The sequence below is a fragment of the Erpetoichthys calabaricus genome, chromosome 6 (assembly GCF_900747795.2).
Source record: "Erpetoichthys calabaricus chromosome 6, fErpCal1.3, whole genome shotgun sequence".
Lineage (NCBI taxonomy): Eukaryota > Metazoa > Chordata > Cladistia > Polypteriformes > Polypteridae > Erpetoichthys > Erpetoichthys calabaricus.
In genome coordinates, this window is record NC_041399.2 from 141,221,822 (window position 1) to 141,233,949 (window position 12,128).

Consider the following 12,128-nt stretch of genomic DNA (forward strand, 5'->3'; position numbering starts at 1 on the left):
TGAAATTATCTAGTATGTTAATATTTGAAATAATAACTTAGGAAAATGCTCAGTTATTCAGTACTGAAAGTAGTCTGTTTAACAAAAGAGAAAACAATGATTTATTGAGATTTGAAATTATGAAATGAAACCTGAGTTATTATTTAGTTAAATTGTTCAGTGAAGAATGAAGATTTATAGAGTAGAACTTCTGATATAATAAAAAAGTTTAAATTTGTGAATTTGTATATATTGTTTTTGAAATATCAGCCTAATTAGTGATGTACTTGTATACACTGGCCATCAACTTAATTTTTTCTGGTTTAATATGGTAGAAGAAGACTGTGAGGAGACATGTTGTTTTGCTCCCTTTTACTAAAAAATATCCCAACACCCTATTTATTTTTGATTTGTTATGGAATATCTTAGTCAATTTTAAAAATGAAATTTGTAGCTTTTGCTGCTGGTGTTTTGTGACTGAGAAATGTATCTTTTTTCATTTAAGGACATGAGGTATGCTGAAACTGGGCAGAGTTTAAGGCGAAGGTACGATACGGACTCGTTACTGGCCATGGCAAATGAGCAGTTAATGGAAATTGACCAGTGTATCAGAGATATGAAACAATCGGGTCAACCTGTTGATCATCTGCAGAGAAGGTAACATTAAATATCTCTCTATTATGTTAATAAAGTTTTCTGTCATGAACTACCCTCCACACTGCTCGTCCAATCGTTACTCCTACTGCGCACATCCTCTCTCCAATGTAGTCGGTTATAATGGCCAAGCAGAAGAGCAAGTTATTCAAGAACATCGAATTTTAGATCGCAATAGAAAAAGAGCAGTAAGAGTTTATAAAGAACGTTGAAAAAAGAAAATGAACAAAAAAGAGCTGCATATAATAAAAATCAAGAACAAAGAGAATCGTCCAATAAATGAAAAAGAGAAAAATGTCCCGTAGAATATGCAAACAGAAAATCAAAAAAGCAATTCATAATATTGTTTTTGACAAGGCATTAATGTAATTTAATATCAAATTTACTTTTTATTATGTTTTATTAAGTTTTACTTTTTTTACTTCACTTTTACTTTTTTACTTTTACTTTTTACAATGTTTTATTATCTGCAGTGGGTTGGCACCCTGCCCGGGATTGGTTCCTGCCTTGTGCCCTGTGTTGGCTGGGATTGGCTCCAGCAGACCCCCGTGACCATGTGTTCGGATTCATCGGGTTGGAAAATGGATGGATGGATGTTTTATTATTCATTGGTATTTAAAATAGACAGTTCTAGTGAAATACTCAAGTAACTGATTTTCTATCTATAATAACTAAGCACCAAACCGTCTTCCTCCTACACCCCACATACTCTTCTATATAGATAGATAGATAGATAGATAGATAGATAGATAGATAGATAGATAGATAGATAGATAGATAGATAGATAGATAGATAGATAGATAGATAGATAGATAGATAGATAGATAGATAGATAGATAGATAGATAGATAGATAGATAGATAGATAGATACTTTATTAATCCCAATGGGAAATTTACATTCTTCAGCAGCAGCATACTGATACAATAAATAATATTAAATTAAAGAATGATAATAATACAGGTGAAAAAAACAGACAATAACTATGTATAATGTTAAATATTAACGTTTACCCCCCCTGGTGGAATTAAAGAGTCGCATAGTTTGGGGGAGGAACGATCTCCTCAATCTGTCTGTGGAGCAGGACAGTGACAGCAGTCTGTCGCTGAAGCTGCTCTTCTGTTTGGAGATGACATTATTTAGTGGATGCAGTGGATTCTCCATAATTGATAGGAGCCTGCTGAGCGCCCTTCGCTCTGCCACAGATGTTAAACTGTCCAGCTCCATGCCAACAATAGAGCCTGCCTTCCTCACCAGTTTGTCCAGGCGTGAGGCGTCTTTCCTCTTAATGCTGCCTCCCCAGCACACCACTGCGTAGAAGAGGGCGCTCGCCACAACTGTTTGATAGAACATCTGCAGCATCTTATTGCAGATGTTGAAGGAAGCCAGCCTTCTAAGGAAGTATAACCGGCTTTGTCCTTTCTTGCACAGCGCATCAGTATTGGCAGTCCAGTCTAATTTATCATCCAGCTGCACTCCCAGATATTTATAGGTCTGCACCATCTGCACACAGTCACCTTTGATGATCACTGGGTCTATGAGGGGTCTGGGCCTCCTAAAATCCACCACCAGCTCCTTGGTTTTGCTGGTGTTCAGGTGTAGGTGGTTTGAGTCGGACCATTTAACAAAGTCATTGATTAGGTCCCTGTACTCCTCCTCCAGCCCATTCCTGATACAGCCCACGATAGCAGTGTCATCAGCGAACTTTTGCACATGGCAGGACTCCGAGTTGTATTGGAAGTCCGATGTATATAGGCTGAACAGGACCGGAGAAAGTACAGTCCCTTGTGGCGCTCCTGTGTTGCTGACCACAATGTCAGACGTGCAGTTCCCAAGACGCACATACTGAGGTCTGTCTTTAAGATAGTCCACGATCCATGCCACTAGGTATGAATCTAATCCCATCTCTGTCAGCTTGTCCCTAAGGAGCAGAGGTTGGATTGTGTTGAAGGCGCTAGAGAAGTCTAGAAACATAATTCTTACAGCACCACTGCCTCTGTCCAAGTGAGAGAGGGATCGGTGTAGCATATAGATGATGGCATCTTCTGCTCCAACCTTCTCCTGATATGCAAACTGCAGAGGGTCAAGGGCGTGTTGAACCTGTGGACTAAGGTGGTGAAGCAGCAGCCTCTCCATGGTCTTCATCACATGTGATGTCAGAGCAACAGGCCGAAAGTCATTCAGCTCACTAGGACGTGATACCTTTGGGACTGGGGTGATACAAGATGTTTTCCAAAGCCTCGAGACTCTCCCCTGTTCCAGGCTCAGGTTGAAGATGCGCTGTAGAGGACCCCCCAGCTCCGATGCACAGACCTTCAGCAGTCGTGGCGATACTCCATCTGGACCCGCTGCTTTGCTGGCACGAAGTCTCCTCAGCTCTCTGCTCACTTGCGCTGTTGTTATTATGGGTGGGGATGTCTTTCCTATGCTGGTATCAGCAGAAGGATGTGTGGAGGGTGCAGTACTCCGAGGTGAGAGTGAGAGTGGGTTAGGGTGGTCAAACCTGTTAAAAAAGTTGTTCATTTGGTTTGCTCTCTTCACGTCTCTCTCAATGGTGGTACCCCGCTTCGAGCTGCAGCTAGTGATGATCTTCATCCCATCCCACACTTCCTTCATGCTGTTATTCTGCAACTTCTGCTCCAGCTTTCTCCTGTACTGCTCCTTCACCGCCCTGAGTTGGACTCGGAGTTCCTTCTGCACGCGCTTGAGCTCATGCTGATCACCGTCTTTAAAAGCCCTTTTCTTCTGATTCAAAAGGCCCTTGAAAAAAAAAAAATTAATGCACATAATCAACAAAAGTAAAAGTAACATAAATAAAAAATGAACAAAACAGACAAACATTAATTTGAACCTCAGTAGGGAGGGGGAAACCTAGCTGAACTAGAACACTAGTGAACTCCAGTAAAGCATAGGAGAAAACTAGAGAATCCAAGAACAAAAGAAGCAAAAATTAAAAATAGGAATTGAAAGCCAGAATACAATGTCAAATCTTTATCACAATCTGAAGCTTCTCTTTATATATAGCTGGGGAAAACCTCCATCTGCATAATTAGATTTTGCTGCATCCCTGGGCTCCACATACAAGAGGCAGGACAGACAAGAAAAGGAAAAAAGACAAACTTGTAATAATTAACAAACAATACCATGTGAAATAACAAAAAAAAAAAAAACAAAATGCCAAAAACAGAACTAATAACATTATATACAAAATTGTATTGAAATGAATAGGTCTTTGTTGTTAACAGTTCGTATATTTTCCCTCTAAACTGTCTTAATATTTCATCTTGGTAAACTGTAGGTAACTGTTTAAAATAAATATAGTAAATAATAGTTTGTTGCCTGCAGTGCCGGTGACCTTTAAATTGGATTAAGAAGGTTCAGAAAATTGATAAATTGAAGGGTGAATGGACAGACGGCTTTCTGGTAATATAAGAGTCGTAAAATGTAAATTTTAGTAGATTGCTGTGTATAGCGGTTCGAGATTTGTCCTTTTCTCTGTCTGTCCCTGCTAAGAGCTACTGGCCCTGTTACCATGGATAGCACCTTATTTAAGAGTTCCTCCTCCATGCACCACAGTGACCTCACATTTAAGCTATAAGAACATTCTCGGCCCCAAGACTCCTATTAACCTGAATGACAATATATTTATAATGAGTGAACATCTCATAACATCCAAGACATGGAGTATTAACAGACAAGAAAATATATTTGAATTAAACTGTAGTCTTGTTATATTTTGCTATATACAGTATTAATGGAGTTAAGCATTACAATACTTAATCAACAATAACAATTAAATAATACCAAAAGAAAATATAGAAGCGTCGGATGAGACAAATATCCAGAGGCAGATTGCAGGATAGAGTCTTCTCTCACTGTCCTCTGCTTTTATCTTTGTTTGTGGCTTTCTAAAAGGTTGATGGCTATTATCTTGTCAAGGTTATTTCTCTCTATCTACCTGTACCAATGTCTTTGAAAATGTGCATCTGCTCTTACCCCATAAAATATACTGAATTCTGCTAAATTTACTTGAGTTCATGAAATTCAATAGGTTGAGAGTATGTTGATGATCAGTAGCTTGACTGGTTAGTTCATATGCAGATAGATGTCAGTGAGTTCTTAGAAGGTCTACCCTTTTGTCAATATTTGGGAATTAGTGAAAGTGCCCAGGGTATAGTTGTTAACTTGGTTTTAGTGTTCATTCTTTCTGCATATATCCATATATTTCAGCTCAGCTTTGGGGTCCTCACATGTACATGTTTTGCAAATTATTCAGTCCCTTTGAAAGTCATCATAATTTTCTGAATGACAAAAGATTTGTACACATATTTATCTATTCAGTATTTTCAATGTGAACTCTTACTCTATAACAATACATTTCCAAAGTCAAAATAAACCATTTCCTGTAGATATTTAACTGAAGAAAAAAAACTCAAAAGTTAGCGTTTGTATAAGTATTTAAACCTCTGTACTTTGGAAGCTCAAAGTTTACACAAATGACATATTCATCACAAATAACACAAAGGTCGATAGTCATTTTACCATAATTAATTAGGTACTACTTGTTTGTCCTTTATATCTCTCTGGATATAAAAATCACCCTTTGTGATTGCTACACAAAGCTCTACGCAACTATTGTTAAGGTTCTGCCTTTGTCTAGAAACGGTTTCATAAGCTTTATGACCTTATTTTCAGAATGTCTTTCTCCCGTGGGGTGACTGGGATCTTTTCCTGAATGAGATCAAACACAGTTGCGTAGGGTGCGACAGGAGCTTCCGCCTGCAGCTAAAGTCACTTCATTATACATGTACAGTACTTTGTGAGTATGCCCGTATCGATGAAACAGAGGAAGCTCTGCAGTCTACTTGTGACTTTATGCTGTAGGAAGATAAGTAAATAAATCAAGGTAAATAACATTCGATCTGGCTTTTATATAAGTAACATATAAATGTTTTTTATATAAAGACCTTCACAAAACATAATCACAAACAGGACATTGCATGATACCTTGGCAAGCTCTGTAAGCCCTGCTTTTCCTTTAAAGGACAGGTGTGGGGTAGACTGACTGGCAGACTGATGCCCGACTTGTTGCCACATCCAAACGGTGCCATCCTTTGCCTTTATGCCTGGTGCAGCTGTGTTGCTCTTATATGTGAGTGGGTGTTTCTTGCGGGGAGGGCTTCTGTTCTCTTTCTCCGATGTAGAACCCTCATCCTCATTTGAGCTGGCCTCTGTTATAGCACGTTTTTATTTGTAAACAGCAGTGTCAGATTGGGGGGAGCGTGAACACGACTAAGAGAATAAAACTGAATAAAAAAAAAAAAAGTACCATACATTTACACTGGCTATTACAGACTCAAATTAAATGTATGTTTTTATTGTATAGTAGTAACAATAAGAGCAGCTTTACTCAAAACATTTATTTTGGGAAGCGGTCAGGATCGAACCCACAACCTGTTCATTATGAGTCAGTAGTTCTTACTGCTATACTACCAAAGTAGTCATGTCAATGAAGTACACTAACCCAATTTCTATTTCTTCGGTTATATTCTTGAATAAAAGCGCACTTGTTTTGTTATACTTGTACCTTTTGTGAAAGTGCTTATTTGATATTTGGACTTCAGTCTTCACACATTATACATATATTATCATGTCAAAATTTTGTCAATAGTACTAAAACATGAAAAATGTTTGTCTTTTAGTTATGTGTTCAACATTTTTTTCCATTTCCCGTCATCCTACACTTACATAGATCTTTGTAGATACGGAGCACACATGAACACATATGTTCCAAATAATGATATATTATTTACCCTATACAGCTCCAGGTACCTCACTCCCAGATAAAAAAGGCTTGAGCTAGGAGAGCTTTTTACCCTTTTGACACATTTACAAAATAAAATACACTGAATGGAGAGGTGCGAAGGGTTTTAATGTGGGCCAGGATTACAAGTTTTTTCATAGGCTTCAGGAATTCTAGTGTTAAGCACTTTTGGATCCATCATCACAGCACCCAGACTCTTACTAGAACAGGCTGTCCTTCAAAACTAAACATCAGAGCAAGACAACGACAGGTGAGATAGGCTACAAAAAAATCCAATTGTCACTCTCAGAAGTCTGCAATGCTCTTTGGCTTAAACTGGAGTGAAGGTGCATGGGTCCACAATTTCAAGAGCTCTCAATAAAACAGGCTTCTACGGGAAAATAGAAAGAAAGAAGCCATTCCTTAAGAAGGTTCACATAAAAGAACATATGGCATTTGCTACAAAGCATGAGAAAGACACAGCTAAGGTGTGGTCAAAGATTTTATTGTCAGATGAGACCAAAGTAGAACATTTTGGCCAGACTTCAAAGAGGTATGTGTGGTGTTAAACTAACACTGCCCATGCCTCAAGAAACACCATACTTAACGGTGAAATATGGTGGTGGCAGCATCATGCTATGGAAATGCTTTTTATGTGCTGGGACTAAATCTTGTCAGAGTTCAAAGGACAATGGATGGACTCAAATACTGCACAATATTACAAGAGAACATGTTCCGGTCTGCTATGAACTTATGGCTCAGGAGAAGAGTCATCTTTCAACATGATAATGACCCCAAGCATAAGGCCAAAGCAACACTGGAGTGGCTCAGAAACAGAAAGGTGAATGTTTTGGAATGGCCAAGTCAAAACCAAGATCTAAACCCTAAGCAGACTGTAGCATAGTCCTCTGCTTTCCATTTCCACCCACCCAGATTTGACATGTTGTGCATTCAGAGATGCTATTCTACACCCCACTGTTGTAAATATTTGTTATTTGAATATTTGTGGACTTTAACTTAGCTTGAATGAGTCTGGTAATTTGCAGGAAATGTTGGTTTGCTTGCACTGAGTGTGCAGTTAGGTGTGTCCGAAGAAGGGATGACCTAGGGCAAATTCAGCCCGGCATTAGAATTTTGCACACCATTACACAGTCCCTTCTTTTCTTTCTGTCTCTTTTCACTCCTCTACTGGCAAGCTTCATCCTTCTTCCTTCTGACTCTGGCCCCTTTTATAGGGCAACTGGGAGTTCTCCAGATGTCCAGTGATCTTCCTCTGGCAGCACTTCCGGGTGTGGAGGAAGTGCTGTAACAAAGGGCTCAGCCATTCCTGCAACGCCCCCTGGTGGCACCCATGGAACCCAACAGGGCTGCACTAATCCGAGGTACTCCTGAAACCTGTGGGGCAGATATCTAGTGTTCTGGGGCAGGCCGTGCACTAATAGGGCTGCCATCCCCCATCTTTCCATTCCTTGGGCTGCCAGCCGTCCCTTACTCTCTCTCTCTCTCTCTCTCTCTATATATATATATATATATATATATATATATGTATCAGTGGCGGACCGTGCATTTCACACCTAGGCCTTCAGTAGTGCTCCATCTGAATCAACCCGCCCCTCAAAAACTAATTTATGGTTATAAAAACCATCTTAATATGCAGAAATACAGTATAAAGAGCCGTTGCATCGCAGATAGATAACTCCTGTAGCCACAATAAATGCCTTTATTGAATAGACAAACCAGGGGTGAACAAGTTCCTTTCTACTGCAGCTACAGCCCGCAACACACGTAAAAAACATCAATAATAACTCATAAACTTGCAATATTATTTAGGAAAATCGCAACATTTTACTCACCAAAAATTCGGATTATTTGTAAACAAAATCCATCCTCCTCTCTTTCCTCAAAAACAGTTCAATTACTCTGTCGTACAGATTATCCGTGCGCTTCAGTTCCATCACAAAGTCCCTTTCTATCGCCATCGAAGCTAATGCTGAATGTCGAACCTGTCCTGTCGTATTTCTGGCATAAGTTTTAATTCACTTTAGGGCTGAAAATGTCCGCTTGACAGAAGCAGTGGACACGGGAATGTTCACCACCAAACATACCAATGTGTACAGCTGCCCCATGATGCTCTCATTCAGATTTTTATATTACACCATCCTATCCAATCAACGGGTCTGAATACGGTGACGTTGCCGTACGCCTGCTAGAGGGCCCTAGTGAAACCAACTCAAAATCTGATTGGTGGAAGCAACAGTTTAATCGACATTTATTTTGTGTTAGAGGGCCTGCAGAACGGATTGTGAAGGCCTCCTGGCAGACTTCTTTGACTTTGACCCTGCCTGGCAACAAATGATGGCTGAAATGTGATTGGTTAAATGCTTTAATACGAAAATACATGTCTGGAAGCAGCACAACCATCGGAAAAGCTATGAAAGGAAGCGGACAGACTATTTGGAATTATTTAATAAGTATTCATGGACAAAATATAATTAACATCAGTTTGTGATTCAGATAATTTTTTAGGCCAGCAGAGAAGGCCTTGCAGGCCCTGACGGCCCGCCACTGATATATATATACTGTATGTGTGTTGGGGTGATTTTGTTTTCAGTATTATTTTATTTATAACTGTTTGTAAAAGGTGGTTCTAGAAGTCCATGACATAAGAATATAAATTAAATTGCTTTTGGTATTTCACTTTTCTTCAGATATCTACATAAAAAAATACCAAATAATTAATAATAATAATCAATTTTTATTAATACTTAAACAAGCCAAAATTTGAAATGTTTTTTAGGAACAGCCAGTACAAAGAGCAACTGCGAGCCCTGTACTCTTCCATTGGTGCTCAGAAATACAGGAAAAGCAGCAGTGGGAATATGAATAAAGGAATGGATGAAATGTACCAAAGCTATGAGGATGCAATCAACTGGATACAAAAACAAAAGGTAAATATCAATATATAGGGTGCTATAGCTGCATTGTTTCCAGATTGCCTTTTAGCGATGAGTGAACGCTGTGGATTTGCTTCATCATGAGTTTAGTGAAATCACAGAAACTTTCAGGAACATCACCAAACTCCTCAATGGAGAAATGGAACTGAACTAGTTTTGAGTGCATTTTAATGGTCCAGTGGTCTTTTAACTATCCTAGAGACATAGGGAAGCATTTGTCAACTATGCTGGACTGATTATTATGGCCAAAAACGTGATCTGAGCTGTGAGGCAACAGTGCTAACCACTGTGTCAAAGTGCCTCAAACAACAAACGATGCAGACAAAAGATAACCGTAAACAAAATAAAACAAATGATCACAAAAGAGCAATAAGTAAAAAACATATATATATGTCATTATGCTCACAGAGTTCTAATTTTGAGGCACACATTCATCTTGTCACAAAGTGGCAGTGTGGGACTAGCTCCTGCCATTATTTGAAGCAACAGCTCTAGGGCCAGCTGAAATATCATTTTTGTTTCCATTTTATCTGTGTAGATACTTTGCACTTTTTTCTTCCATCAAGAAAACACAAACATCTTGTAAACAGTAATAAATATTTTATTATTATTATTTCTCTGGGTCTCATTCTGATGTGAGGGTTGGGATGGGGGGTGGGGCTCCTTTAAGGCTAGCTGCACATGGTTAATTATGTGTGCATAAATGGCCATGTGGTGCCATGTGAGAGATTGATATAGACCACAGTGATCAGTGTTAAATATTCTATGGTAGTACTCATAAGATTCTCATTATAGTCAGCTAATATGCCCCTCAAATGAAATTACTGCAAATTTTTTGTTTTCTATTTTAAACATATGCGAATTACCTGGATCGGGTTATGACATCACATGTGTGCACAGCAGAACAGGCAGCAATCTTACAGTACGCCTGTGTGAAAGTTCTGTGCAGGCTGCTACAGCTCTGTGATGACCTTGCAAAGTTGTGTGAAAAACGTTTTTGGCTAAGCATAGCTAATTTCCTGGAAAATATTCGTCAAACAATGCCATTGGGTGAACACAACATATTCGCTGTGAAACGCTTTGGCAGATTTCACCAATCAACACTAGTTGCTGTGGTTAAGAAGCTATTGAGTTCTTATTGTAGGATCACTCCAATGTGTAATTAACACTAGAATTACCAGAGCCTACGAAAAAACTCGTAAATCCGTCCCACCTTAAATCGCGTCTTAAATCCGTTTGCACCTCTCCGCCAGAGTCCTTTGTCATCTAAATGTGCTGATAAACAAAAGCTACTAACAGCCAGCTATTCCATCCCCCCACCGACTTAGAATGAACTTCTCTCCTAGCTCAAGCCTTGCCTTGATTTGATTACCTGGGATTGAAGTGGAGTTTTACAGTGGAAATAATTCTAGCGTTATTTGGAATACACGCATTTCATGTGTGTTCCATTTCTATAGTAGGCTGTGCAAACACATTTTTAAAACAGAAACGTTTTTCATATTCTAATAGTAAATGACAAAATGTAGGCATAAACTATATACTGTAACGTATGAAGCCTGAAGTCCATATATCAAAGAAACACTTTCACAAAAGGTACAAATAAGAGAACACGTGCGCTTTCATTCAAAAAAAAAAAAAAAAAAAAAGCCGCGTTAGCATGCCACATTGACATTCTTACTACAACCGCTGCGGTGGCATAATGGTATCAGCCCCTGACTGGGAATCAGAGGGTGGCGAGTTCAATCCCGTGCGGCTCCACTTCGAGAAATGAACTGCTCTTATTCTTACAATTTTAGAATAACAACATAAATTTGATTTCAGTCTGTAACAACCAGTGTAACTTATGATACTGGTAAAGGTTAGCTTTTTTTTTTTTTTTTTAATTCACTTTTCATTCTCGCAGTCGCATTCAGAATCAATCCATACAACCCCATCTGACACAGCTGGTTTCACATAAATAAAAGTGCACTTTTATTCAAGACTATAACCGAAGAATAAAGAAAGCAAGTTACAGTTGGTGGTTGATACGACAGCTTGCGTGGTGCAATGTTAAGAACTGCTGATTTCCGATCCGTGCTATATAAAATCATCACATTCAAATATTAACAGTTCCTACACACCCAAGGTCCGCCATTCCTACATTTACGACATGTGTACTTGTTGCAGTGTACACACCTCTCTGTGCTATGGTTCCTATTACAGTGAATGAGCACCTGACACTGTACTTTCTTCCCTGGGGGAAGCTGAGGTCTTAGAACGGAAGTTTGTTGACGCTGTATCATCTTTTCTTTTTCCATCGCCTTTTCCTGTAAGAAGCGACGACGAAGTTCCTCTGCAAGGTGAGCCATGAACACTCTTCTTTTCTCAGCGGACCCCGTGCATGCCTTATACAGTACGTGTGCGTTCATCGCTGCTAGGTCAAGGATGTTGTAGAACACAGCAACCGGCCACCTGCGTGTTCCTGTTCGCACTGAACAAGCACCCGCCTTCTGGTCCATGATGTCAACGCCACGCTGGGGAAAAAAGAAAGACAAATATATGTGACATTTTGAAGAAATCATTTTATCACCAGAATAGCACCAGAATACTTTGTCACACTAATATTTTTTTCATTAGCATACCTTCATGTGGTTGTAGTCTGTGACCGTGTTTGGTTTTTTTTTTTATCTTGCCCAATCTCCACATCATGGTGCATTGTGCTGAGAATGCAGACAGACTTCATCTTTTTGGGCACATAC

At 39.2% G+C, this 12,128-nt stretch overlaps 1 protein-coding gene across 4 annotated transcripts in view; it reads left to right on the forward strand.

The window, feature by feature from the left end:
- Positions 1-12,128, forward strand: part of dspa (desmoplakin a) — a 128,802-nt gene that overhangs the window by 37,540 nt on the left and 79,134 nt on the right. For all 4 annotated transcript variants that reach the window (XM_051929074.1, XM_028803961.2, XM_028803962.2 and 1 more), the window contains exons 3-4: positions 485-636; positions 9,234-9,384. In XM_051929074.1, coding sequence (XP_051785034.1) covers positions 485-636; positions 9,234-9,384 — 303 coding nt within the window. The remainder of the gene's footprint in view (positions 1-484; positions 637-9,233; positions 9,385-12,128) is intronic.